This window comes from Oryza glaberrima, chromosome 3, assembly GCF_000147395.1.
Source record: "Oryza glaberrima chromosome 3, OglaRS2, whole genome shotgun sequence".
Classification (NCBI taxonomy): domain Eukaryota; kingdom Viridiplantae; phylum Streptophyta; class Magnoliopsida; order Poales; family Poaceae; genus Oryza; species Oryza glaberrima.
Window position 1 is genome coordinate 7,128,660 of NC_068328.1, and position 13,192 is coordinate 7,141,851.

A 13,192-nucleotide genomic window follows, 5' to 3' on the forward strand; every position below is an offset into this window, starting at 1 on the left:
GGAATATTCATATCACCTGGACACTATGGAATGATTGGATTATTGTGGAATTGGATTCACACCTCCTCCTCTATTCAAAACCCTCAAAATGGTTTTAGGCTGGGCTCGGGGTGCATGGTTTTAATAGTAGCACCTCGGCCATATAAGGACCGGTCTTCGGGCCTCTGTTGCAAAGCACTACCGTACTTCCACATGTCTAGTGGGTAAGGCTTAATTTGTGGCTCAGTCTGGTTATAAACAAAAGTACACGGATGGAGATGGATGAAGTCGGGGGTCGATGGACATCTCTAGGGCAAATGAAGGCTACACGAGCTGCGGCCCGGTAGTCGAGATGTCATGGCACAGGGCCGGTGTCCTGCTGCTAGGGGCTCAGTCCTGACTACCTGTCCCGGGGGTTCCGGCTGTAGGTGGGGTTGGGTCGGTACTCTTGTCTATGGCTAGGATGGGTTGGAAACTATGTCATGTCTTCCGTCCGTATGCCGTGGTGGTATGTGGCACGTGGCTACACGTGAGGAAGATGTGTCTTGTGGGTAAAGATGTACACCTCTGATCAGAGTATAACCTATTCGAATAGCCGCGCCCTCGGTTATGGGCAAGCCGAGCAATGTACCCAAGTTAGTGTTTTAATTCTTAAAACTTGCTTAACAACTAAAATGTGGAATGGTTGGCCTGGGTTGGCTTGGGACGAGCTGGGACCCAGGGTTGGGTTGCCAGTTCGGTCTGAATCATCGTAGGCCTTGGGTTAAGGCAGGTTCGTGTGGGTTCACGGCCTTGATTAATAATCTTGTATAGCTCTAGGATCGTATTTACAAAATAGCTTTGAGCAACTAAGTGTCTTTTAATGCTGTTTACTGCAAACCCTAACCCCTTATATTATAACCCCCTTGTACTCCCTTGCATTTATTCTGCACTTATGGGTGTGTCTTGTTGAGTACGGTGGTTGTACTCAGTCTTGCTCAATTTTTCCCAAACCCAGAAGATGAGCCCCTGGATGATGAAGGCTTTGGTGTTTAGCTCGTGCCTGCCGTCAAGTGCCTGTGGTCGTCGCCCTAGTCTTCCGTTGTTTCCCGTTTGTCTTTGTGTGTGCTGGGCCTTTGCCGCCCATGTAATAAAGTAATTATTTACGCTTCCGCTTGATAAACTCTGAAATGTATCAACTTTTGGTGTACCTTGCCTCCTGGGACAAGGAATAATACACGCACATAAGGAACGCCCGTTGGGTTATTTCCGGTCGTGACACAGGACAAGCATCCAAGTCCACATATTGCTTGTGGTACAATATGCAGTCGTTGGGACAAGCGTGAATTCTACGGACCTCTAACCCCAGTGGACACAGAACCTACTTTGCTTCGTATGTCGTCTCGGGCAATGTGTTCTCAACAGAAAGCATAGCCTTCAAAATTCCTAAAAGATAAACTCTTGTCTGTCCATCCACTACTTGCCTTCAGCTTCATTAGGTCCAAGGTAACTGACAAGTTAGTGTGTTTTGCTTTGCATCCAGCGTACAGAGGCGTCTCGGAATCACTTACCAACCTGTTGAACTTCATTCCATCTCTCTCATTCTGGGTTGGGTCCTTAACGTCACATAACATGTCTTGCAGCAGATCGTGATCCACATCAACCATTTCACCGCCCAATGGAGAAGGTATAAACATGTCATGCTCATCTTCATCTTCCTGATTATATGCACCACTTCTGTCTGTTGCCGCTCCACTTCCTGATTCTTACTCTCCATGCTTCACCCAACATGTATAGCCCTCCATGAATCCTCGTTGTATCAGATGACCGTGTACGTCCTCTCCGCTATCAAACATATTCTCATTCTTGCAATCTGCACATGGACAACACATGTAATCACTGTTTCTTCTTATCCGATCCTCCTCCGCGGCGTTCATAAAATTTATTACGCCCTTTCTGTACTCCGTAGAATGACGTTTCAAATTTTTCGCATACATCCAACTTCGATCAATTGCTACAAAATAAAAAAAAATAAATTAGAGGCACATATTATAAGATCAGTATTGCAAAAGTAAGACGTGATGAAATTGCTCAATTAATGATTAATATTACTCACTTAATTGATCCATTTTGATCACTTTTGGAAATTTAATTTCTGTTTTCCTGGAAAAAGGACAAAAAATCGCCCCCTACAGCCTCCCACCAAAATAGTGAACAGTGGGATACAGTTACACTAGGTGGGGGGGTATTTATATTGTGCAACAAATATCTGTAATGGCCCTAAAACAATCAACCGTGACGGGCATACAAGTAATCTCTATCGGGCTTTAATAAAAGGCCGTAAAAAAAAAGTGTCATCTGTGAAGGGCACTAAACTTATCTCAATCGAGCCTCTAGTTGGAGCCCGTCACAGATGACCCTCATCTGTGACGGGCTTCTTTTAGGGCCCGATTGAGATATGGAACCCTCATCTCAATCGGGTCTCAACTATAGCCCGTCACAGATATCCGTGAGGGGCTTTAGTTTTATGCCAATATACCATGGCTGTGCGACCATATCTCAATCGGGCGAAACTTCTACCCGATTGAGATTACTTCCTTGTGACGGTCCGCAAATTTCAGTCTTGTTATGAACCGTCACAGATAGAAGGATCTGTACCAGTGCGCGGCTTGGCCGGCATGACGTACGCCGCAGGAGGAGTGTACGTGCGACCTGTGAGAAAATATCGGCCGTGATCCGCACGCAGGCGGGGCATGAGGGCGCTCCATGCCCACGCAGGCCGCACGCGCGTCGCGTCGCGGGAGCCAGGGAAATCGGCCGCACCGCCCGCACGCTGCACCGCCTCGCGGCGGTTTTCGCTATCAAACGGAGGGACAAGTCGGCGCGGGTCGACGCTTGTTGTGCGGAGATCGTCAGCCGCGCGCTGCTGCTGGCCGCGGAGAAAAGAGAAATCCCGTGGAAAATGTGGTAGCCCTCTCGTGTCATCGATCGTGTGTTGTTTTCACTCGCTGTCCCGAAGAGATCATACAGATTTGGGGCAGACGATATCGACCAAATATCCAAATCTCATCAAGGAAATGCGTGCCAGCGTGTGGCTCCGCGGCAGCGTGATGTGGTGCACGCTGTAGCAATAGTTCAGGCCTTCAGGGGCACGTATCTTTCTAGGTGAGCGTGTGATAGATGTGATGGTGCATGGCAAAATCAGACAAAATGGTGTACAAGTAGGTTGCGAAGTCTTCTTAGCAAAATGTTTTTAGAGGCCGCGCTCGCTTCGTGCTTTGACCTGGAAATTAACTACCGATGCTGCACGTTGCAATCGGTTGCCTCCAAAAACAATAGATGACTCCTTTTCTTTTCTCAATTTTGAGCAGAACAATATCCAAAGGGCGGCGCTAATTGGAGCGTGGTGACATGTGACGTCGGAAGATTGAACCCGGCTCCATTTCTCATGATTGGTTAATAGTTGCAGTCAATGCTCAAGCCCTGTACCCATTCGTACGTGAATACTAGCCTCAAGCTTTTAATACGAAAGATCTTTTGCTCAGCTCACCAAACAAGCTCGCGAGCTCTCGCATTTGACATTTATTTGTCACCACTTCCATCCTAAGTTGGCGTTTACTAAGCATCCTATGGAACGGAACAGAGTACGTAAGATATACAGCCTGGTCAGTGTGCGGCGTTCTGTTGAGCGCCGGCCGTTCGATCACGTCCACGTCTTTGGCCCTGTTGCGAAGCTAAAAGGGGCGCCTATTCAACAAGGAAAAAGACATGTGTAATTGGGTGGTCGTGGGCTAGCTTGCCAGCTTTTTCATGCCGCCCGCGGCTGGACGCTGCCCACCGGCCGGCCGCCGTCCTCTCTGCAGGATCTGCTCCTGGTCCTGGCCTCCGGCGCGCATGCCGTCCTGGTCCTGCGAAAGTAAGTGTACGTGCCCAGGGAGATGGCAACGTGCTGCCTCTTCATGACCATATCAACAGTTTTTATTATTTCGCTGGTCGCCGACTGGCTGGCGCTCGTCAATGGGCTGCTTAGAAAAATGATGTTAGCTTTGCAGAGCTGCAAAGCCAATGGATGGCTTTTTTGGTGGCGGATGAAATCTGGTTAAGCTAAATTTGGCGCGGGAACACGGATCAACAGATGAGAGAAAAATCAATCCCTTTCATTGATCGGTTTATCCGACGTAAGTTGAGTAGCGATTCCGGTAATGCACCAGTCGCGTGCAGCGCGCGCGAAGAACTTGTCGGCCGGCTGGCCGGGATCTTGGCGTCCCTCGGCGCGGCCATGGCCTTCGCTTCCTGTGTGCATGTGTTTGCCGAACAAGTTCATCAGATCAGCGGAGACCTTCTGGTGCAGCTAGATGTTGGCTGTTGCCCATGCCCCGGACCGACAGACCAATTCCCAACTGAGATCGTCATTGGCTTGCAAAACGAGATCCGAGACTGAGACCTTGCGGTGCAGCCTGATTTGCAAAAGAGCCCAACCCGCATATTGCTCACCGTCCCGTTCCGAGGCCTAATTCAGAAGTGGGCTGTGGCTTGTGGGCTATTTAGGATTATCTAATCCCAGCCCAAATATATCCACCTTGGATGGGCCAATTTTCACTGGCAGACTCATATGCATGTCGTAAAATTTTGTCATAAATTCACTTAGGTCCCTCAATTTGTTGTTGAGATTGAAATTCATCCATAAATCGCAATACAGCCCGTCCCCCCCACTCGCAAAATCGGATCAAATTTATTCTCAAGGCAGTACGTTTTGTCCGACGTGACACTTTGATTCCGGTCAAATTTATTCTCAAGACAGTACGTTTTGTCCGACGTGACACTTTGATTCCGGTCAACTGTACGGAGTTAGCGTGAGACCCACGCGGGCCCTGTATGTCAGCATCCAGAAATTTTTCTCACCCTATCCCTCTCTTCCCCATAGTGCCTATCAGGGGTGGTTGCGTGGACAGGGGCGACGCCCAGCATTTGGCGGGCGATGGGGAGAAGGGCGTCCGGCCGCAAGCAACGTGGACAGAGGCACAGCGGTGGTGACGAGGCAAGCCTGTGCCGGCTGGGGAGACGAGGCGGTCTCGTGCCTCTTACTCAACAAGAAAAACCATAGTATTAATTTGACTAAATAAGTGTTTATTAATTGATTTAATAAGTAAGAAACTCATTTTTTTTCATTGCAACGCACCTCTAGCCTCAAGGAACTATACTTATGCATGTGATTAATGAGTACTAAGATAGTTGTTTGGGTTCCAGACAATAAATAATTTAGCACATGGAGACTCCAAATATGGCAATCTTTGTTAGAAACTAAAAAAAAATATCATAATATTTTTGGATGGAGATAGGAGTACTTTGGAATGGAGAGTAGCTTTTCATATATTCATTTAAGAGTGAAGTGATTGTGCAGGCTCTAAACTTGTACGAATGTGTCATCTAGGTTACTAAACTCTCAAAATACATTTTGAGTCCTCGAACTTATCATTGGTGTCATATAGGTCTAAACGGGCTCTAATCTATGTGTCATAGAGATCCACATGTCAGTCACATAGGTAAAAATAAAATTAAAATGAGAGGAGAGAGATGAGAAAAGGTTGTTTTTTTAATTTTGAAATATAAATTGAAAACAAGAGGAGAAAAAATGTGTTCTTATTTTTTTCTATATGTGACTGACATGTGGGTTCCACTGATATATAGGCGCTACCATAGCATGCCATGTCAGCACACAAAGCAGATCAGAGTCCGTTTGATCCTAAATGACACATGATGCAAGTTCACGTATACAAAATATATTTTAAGAGTTCAGGGATCTAGATGACACACCTGTATAAGTTTACAGACCGACTATGCATTTTATTCTTCATTTATTTTATAATCGTGCCATCAAGCCAGCTCGTTACTACGGAGTAATTTGTAAAGGTCATATAGGTCCTGTTTGGATCCAATGGATATTTTTTAGCCCTCCCTCAAATAGCTTAAATAGCCCAAAAAGATCCAAAAGGGTGAGCTATTTGAGGGCTATTTGGAAATAACCCACATAAAAAAATATCCCACCCAATGGGTGCTAATTGAGACTATTTTAGGTGGGGCCCACTGAAAAAATATCTTTTCTCTCTATCTCTCTTCATAGGAAGGCTAAATAGCTCTCAAAATAACCCTTGAATTCAAACAACTTAGGGCTATTTTATTGGAGGACTATTTTCTTGTGCTAAAAAATAGCTCTCAAAATAACTCTGGGTTAGTTCTCTAAACATGACCATAGTGTGGCGTTGGTACCTAAACTTGTAAATTGTTACGGATACTAGTATTTTCACAAGGAAAAAAATGAGACTAGGGTGAGAACTATTTGTGCGCAACAGATAAGGAAGAGAGTTTTTAGGCACTACCAAGTTGCATCCTGTCATAGAAAATGGTTTCCATGGATTATAAGGGCCCCTTTGAATTGGAGGAAAAACATACAAATTTTGAAGGATTTCAATCCTATAGGAAAATTTCCTATGAAGCCCTTTGAAACAAAGGATTGAATCATATCCAATCCTTTGAAATTCCTATGGAATAGATAATCCTATAGAGATTTTGGAGGAAATTTAGCAAGAGCTTCAACCTCTTGGTAACTTTCCTTTGAGTTTATCTCTCTCATCCAATTCTTGCGTTTTTCCTGCGGTTTAATTAAACGGTCATTCCTGTGTTTTTTCTGCATTTTGCAATCCTCTGTTTTATACTTACATTCCTATTAAAATCCTACGTTTTTCCTATTCCTACGTTTTCTCAATCCTACGATTTAAAGGGGCCCTAAAACAGAGCTAAGGAAAACATGTTGTACTCTAGAAAGACGGAGAATGGAATAGTGTCTCACAGCTTACTACCAGTATGCTAGTATGCTAGTATATCGAAAGGCATATGGTAATCCATTGCATTTCAGATAAAGAACACATAATTAACCGCACATTTGTGAGTGGAGGCGTGATGGAGGTCATTGTCAAAATTCATCCATAGCCGATACCGTAGAATCGACCGTGATTTCTCGCCTTCGATTCACTTCCAGTGGGTGTGCAACTGTCCATGTTCATGGCCTGCCATTCGCGTAGTACCTGCAAACCCCCTCGAGAAGAGAACAGAGAAGCATCAACACTGCTTTCCTCGTAGTTGGCGCTGCAGGGTAAAGTGCCCGTGGAAAACGACCCAAAAGTTGCCGAATACCGAGTCGGACTGACTTGTTAATAATAAAACATCCAACGAATTTTACCACGCTACCGAGGTCGAGTGCTTTATCTGAGCACCGGAGACGCGAGAGTTCTTGTTGATGTAAAACATGCATGGCTATCTCGAACAAAAGAAGAGACGCTATTGCTGCGAAAAAAGACAAAAACCTCGATTATATTTAGAATCCCATTCAGATATCCCACATAGAAACAGTGCTACTAGTGCGAGTATATCTGGATTAGTTTTTGTCTTGTTTCCTCCTTTCTTTCCCGTTGCTCCTGGCAAGTAGCGTTGCCCGCGAAAGCAAACAAACGAGTAGTACAAAACAGTACAGTAGACCGTATCATACTGACTCTATGTCACACTGTCATACACCGAGTCACTCACATACACTGCCACTGTACGCTGCGCTATTACAGCATGCGCTTTAATCAATTTCGGGTGAGTGCAAGGCCCCACCAAAATTAAAGACGACTACTGCGCTCTGCACTGCCATCCCGACCGAAAAAATAACCGTTACAGGCCCACCTCTTTTTGACCTAGAGTAGCGGTTACCGCCATCTTATGGCCAGCCCGTGGGACCAGCTGTGAGGTGTCCCCAGTCGTCAGTCACATGGACTGCAGCCACGTCACCACGATGGGGCTCCGCACGTCGTGGCCGCCGCCGTCGGACCAGACGAGGTGTCCGTACACCGGCGCGGATGCGGGGGGAGACGACGACGACGAGGCCACTGTGACGGCGAACCTCTGCGTCTTGGAGGTCGGGGAGAAGACGAGCTTTTCCGGCTTGATGGTTACGGACACGGCGCTGCTCGCCATCTCCACGCGTGGCTTGTACGTCGCGGACGCTGCGGCGCCGACGTTGGTCGCCGTGCGTATCACTGTCTTGGACTGGTTGCCGCCGTAGAACACCACGGAGATCGACGGGTAGTTGAGGTCGGAGCCCGAGGGGTTCCTGCTCGTCGCGGGGCACGCCACGGGCTTGTGCGTGATCACCTCGATCGCGTTGGCCTCGTAGCCGATGCTGCACATGAACGCGACGTAGTCGTCGTCCCCGATGTCGTACACCAGCCCCGGGTCCAGCGCCTTCCCCAGGTTGATGTGCCCGGCGCCGTAGTCGAACGGCGTCGCGACGCGCCCGGGCTCGGCCTCGTCGCCCACGGCCTCGCCGCGGTTGTCGGTGGCGACGGCCGTGGTCATCAGCGCGGAGCGTACCGCCGCCGGCGACCACCCAGGGTGCGCGGACCGGAGCAGCGCCGCGGCGCCGCTCGCGTGCGGGCACGCCATCGAGGTGCCCGACAGGATGTTGAACTCCGTCCGCCGAGGGTCGGATTCCAGACCGGTTGGGCCCGTGGCGCCCGTCCATGCCGCGAGGATGTTGACGCCCGGGGCAATGAAGTCCGGCTTAAGGATTTCCGGGACGAGGCCGTTGGGGCCCCGCGCCGAGAAGGAGGCCACCACGGGCGCTGGCTTGACGCCGATGACCGTGCCCTTGAAGTTGATTGTTGCGGTTGGGTTGGTGGTGTTGGCAGCATATGCTTTGAGCGTGTCTCCCTCATTCTCGCCCACCGAGCAAGCAGGAAGGACATGGGCGTCTCCAACAAGGCCTTCGCCGTTGGCCGCTCCGTTCGCGAGGACCATTGCCACGCCACCAGCGTCCTTCACAACCATCCCCTTCGCCACGCGTGGGCTGCTGCCGCGGTCGCAGATGACAATCTTACCGGACACCACAGAGGGGTCGATGGAGTTCTCCATGCACAAGGAAGCTGACAGCCCACCTGATCTCCCGGGGTAGAACAATGGCAACATGGTGTTCGTCAGCGGCTTGCCAGAATACAGAGACACCCCTGACATGCGCCTTCCGTCGCCGAGCACGATTTCGGCAGGGAAATTACGGTCGATGGTACCGGCGCCCACGGTGGCGAGCCATGGCGCAAGGTTGGTCACTGACATGGCAGTCGGCCCCTCGTTGCCGGCGGAGGTGGCCACGAATACTCCCCGCGACACGGCGCCGTACGCGCCGATCGCGATTGGGTCGAGGTAGAATGGCGACGCGACGCCATTGCCACCGCCTATGGAGACAGAGATGACGTCCACGCCGTCTGCAACGGCGCGGTCGAATCCGGCAAGGATGTCGGAGTCGAGGCAGCCAGCTCCCTTCCAGCAAACCTTGTACGCGGCCACCCTGGCCTTGGGCGCGACGCCCTTGGCGACCCCGGGCGCGTACCCCTCCATGCTCGCATCGTAGGCGACGCTGCCGGCCGCCGTCGTGGCAGTGTGCGTCCCGTGCCCATCGGCATCGCGCGGCGACATAAACTCCACCGACCCGTTGGACGCCGTGGCCGCAAGGCCGTAGTGCGCCGCGTGGCCCTGCGAGAAGAATCGCGCACCGACGAGCTTCCTGTTGCAGGATGACGCCGGGAACCCAGGACCCGCGTCGCAGCCGCCACGCCACCGGGAGGGGACGGGTGGGAGGTTCCTATCAGACAAGCTCCGGCGCTCGGGCCACACGCCGGTGTCGAGCACCCCAACGACAACATCCGAGCCGTAGTCCGCGAGGGACCAAAGCCCAAGCCGAGCGCGGAGGCCCAGGAACTGCGGCGACCTGGTGGTGTGCAGCGTCCGGACCTGGTCCTCGAACGCCGCGAGGACGGCCGGGTGGCGCCGCAGCGCGTCGGCGCGGGAAGCCGGAACCGAAGCCGCGAAGCCGTGGAAGACGGTGTCGTAGACATGGAGCGGCTCGAGCGGGGCCCCGTCGGCACCGGAGGCGAAGGCGGCGGAGGAGTACCAGTGCGCGTGGCTGGGGAACACCGACGGCTTGGCGCTGTGGTCGACGCGGAAGATGTACGTCTTCCTCGCCTCGCCACCGGCGCCGCTCCCGCCGACGACGCCTCGCGACAGCGTCGGGATCAGCACGAGGAGGAGCAGGAGGCAGTGGGGAGCAGCGGCCATTGGATTGCTCGGCGAGAGTGACGGTGTCGTGGAGCGGTGGAAGCGAGGGGGTAGTGCGCTGCAGTTATAGCGGATGAAAGAGTGGGCAGGTTGGTTTGATGCCTTTGCGCCGCGCTACGCGCCTCGTTCGTGGGCGTGGGCCTCGCGACACAGCAGTAATGTCTCGTCACGTATACTTGCCCGGCTCCCTCATGCCGTAGCATATGGCCGCATTGCATCGTCAGTGAGTGCGTGGGTCGTCGGCGGTGTTGGTGTAGCTGCCGTGCGCGCACCCGTACGTGCGGCGGGACGGACGGGGCCGCAGATCGATCCGGATGGGTGGGTGGGGCGCTTGAGCGTCTTGCCGGTGGCATTATCCAGATGCGGTACGTGTCTTGACGAGAGACTCGTGGTCTCGTGCCGTTCTGCCGCTAACATCTGGGGTCAACGTCGTCGGCCCAGCGTGTCATGTGCGCCATGGACGGAATTCTCGGAGAATTCCGGGCATTTGGCGCGTGAGGATCCACAAGGACATTTTAGCATGCGAAGCTTTGCGAGGACTTGAGAGAGGATCATGGGGTTTTCGGCGTCGAAAAGGGTAAGCACTTCGCTTGTGCGCCCATCGATTGAACGGAATCTGGAGGACGAGGAAAGAGGGGGCGTGCTTTTGTGGTAAAGTGAAGCTTTGGGGCTCTAGCCGTGCTCGTCTTTCAGTGGCTTGGTGTTACCGAATGATGAGGTCCTACCAGCCAAAATGGATGCTGATTGACTTGTATGCATGGTTTACGAGCAAAGCCCCAATTTGCTCCCTGAAACCAGCGGTTTTAGTACGAGATAGCCGGTGTACTGTAAGTTGTAACACATGGCGCTGCCGCGCAGAGTTGTTTATGGCGGCATTTCTTGGCCAGGAGAAACGTGTGTTCATGCCGATATCTATTCAGCGTACTTGAACACCTACGACGAATCATGTTAATCAATAATCATCCCATCGTCATAAGCTTTTCATTTGACCATAATTTATAAAGAAACAGATTTGCTTGGAGTTCAGTTCCGGATGATTAACATGATTCTCACTCGTATCAGTGACTTTGTGCAGTATCAACGGAATGACAGAAACTACATCTCAGTGAGTCGTCCTCGGCTCCCCTTGCAACACTCTGTGCGACGATCATTACCAACTTACCATGGCCAGTGTACTCTAGCGCATTTCTTTCAGCTCTAAGATCAAGTGTATGGAACAGGATTAGAAAAAACACATGATTATTACAGTTATCATGTACAATAACTTTTTTAGTTCTTGAAACCTCGGTAACCATATGACTTTCGCAGTAATCTTGCGGTTACCGCGATAAAACCCCACCCTCACCCGAAACATTTTGGTGAACCCTGATATCAAACTAGTGAAATTTTTCAAACATATGGCGGAAGTCGTACGAGTACAACCCGCGGATTGAGTGAAATTCTTCAACCAAAGTCGTACAAGTCCGACCCGTACACTGAGAGCTTAGTAGGTGAGGCGACGTCGTTACACACCGGCGCACCGCGGACCGAATGACGGCTTGGGAGATGATGCTAACGGAGGGACGTGTACCATGCGGGAGCTCAGAAAGTCCTTCGGATTGGACCAGGAAAAAGTCCACTTTGGCTCCTTTAATTATTCATCGAATCTAATTCATACCACTCAATCTGAAAACCAGATAGAACAACTCCCCATACTATTAAAACCAGTGCAATTAGATTCCCTCGGCGGTTTCGGAGGCTGGTTTTGCTGACGTGGCATGCTGACTTGGTCCATTATGCTGACATGTCAGCCTAGTCACCAAAATACAGATGAGGCCCACTGCCCACATGCAATTGATTAGGAAAAAATAAAAAAAAATGTATGGCCCACTTGTCAGCCCTCTTCTCCCTCTCTATCTTTCCCCCCAAAAAACAGCAAAGCAAGCGGCGGTGGTCGCGATAGCGATGGCGGTGGTGCGGGTGGCAGCGGTGGATGGCGATGGCGATGGCTGTCTGCGGCGCCGCTTCGCCGCCATCTCAGACACGGCCTCGTCGCCCTCCTCCTTCGTGTCCGACCGCCGCGTCGCGTACGCGGCCCTAGTGGAGCGCGGCGCCGCTCTCGCTGACCGCCTGGAGGTGGCACGCTCGCTCCTTGGCGAGAACGGCTACACCATCAAGGGCCCGTGTGGCGAATCCTCCGCCACAACCTTGTCACCGAGACGCTGCACCCGTCGCTCGTCCGCCTGGCGGGGAGGCCGAGGGAGGCGGAGAGGCCGCCCACCCCGCACCGCTGCCTCGCTCCTTCGCCCTAGCACGCGCGACGCCGGCGCTCCCTCCTCTTCAGCGGCGGCTGCCCCTCCCCCGAGTGGTGACGCGGGAAATGGTGGCGCTGGCTCAGTCCCGAGCCTCCCTCTCCGACTGCCTCATCAACGCCACCACCGGTCACCCCTTCATCTTCGAGGGCACCTTCTTCCCCTCCCTCGTCGCCCGCATCAACTTCGGCACCCCCACCACCGACCCTGTCCACTACCCCGACGACCACGTCTGGGAGTCCAACATAGCGCGCATGCCCAACTTCCTCGTTGATGTCGCGCCCGCTACCGCCCAGACCTGACTGAGGCTCGAGAGCGAAGCTCGGTGTCGCCCAAATGTGGAGCTCAGCGGCCGTCGCCCCCCGCCCACCGTCACCGCCGGTGCCGGCTCCCGCCTGCCAAATGGGGAGGGAGAGAGAGATAAGAGAGAGAGGGGGAGGATGAGGAAATGATAGACTGACATGTGGGCCCCACAAATTCATCTTCTATGTGAATGACGAATGGATCCCACGTGCATGTTTTTAGTTGTAATACCACCTAAGCATCATGTCAACAGCAAACCAGGTCAATATTGCCACGTAAAAGCCATGTCAGTGAAACCATTCCTCATTTTGTGGGCCCCATAAAATCGTCTAGGGATTCAATTTGTACCGGTTTTAGTAATTGGGGGAGTTATTCTGTCCGATTTTCTAGTTAAGGGGTACGAATTAGATTTGATGAACAATTAAGAGAGTCTAAGTGGATTTTCCCCCACCACCACTCCCGTCGGCGGTCGGCCCCGTGGTGAATGGTGATGT

The 13,192-nt window shown here is 51.7% G+C and overlaps 1 protein-coding gene across 1 annotated transcript; it reads right to left on the reverse strand.

Moving 5' to 3' along the window:
* Window positions 1-7,495: 7,495 nt before the first annotated feature.
* LOC127767778 (subtilisin-like protease SBT1.6) lies at window positions 7,496-10,215 on the reverse strand. Its single transcript, XM_052293220.1, has one exon. The coding sequence runs from the start codon at window positions 10,102-10,104 to the stop codon at window positions 7,762-7,764; it is 2,343 nt and encodes a 780-aa protein (XP_052149180.1). The 5' UTR covers window positions 10,105-10,215; the 3' UTR covers window positions 7,496-7,761.
* Window positions 10,216-13,192: the final 2,977 nt, after the last annotated feature.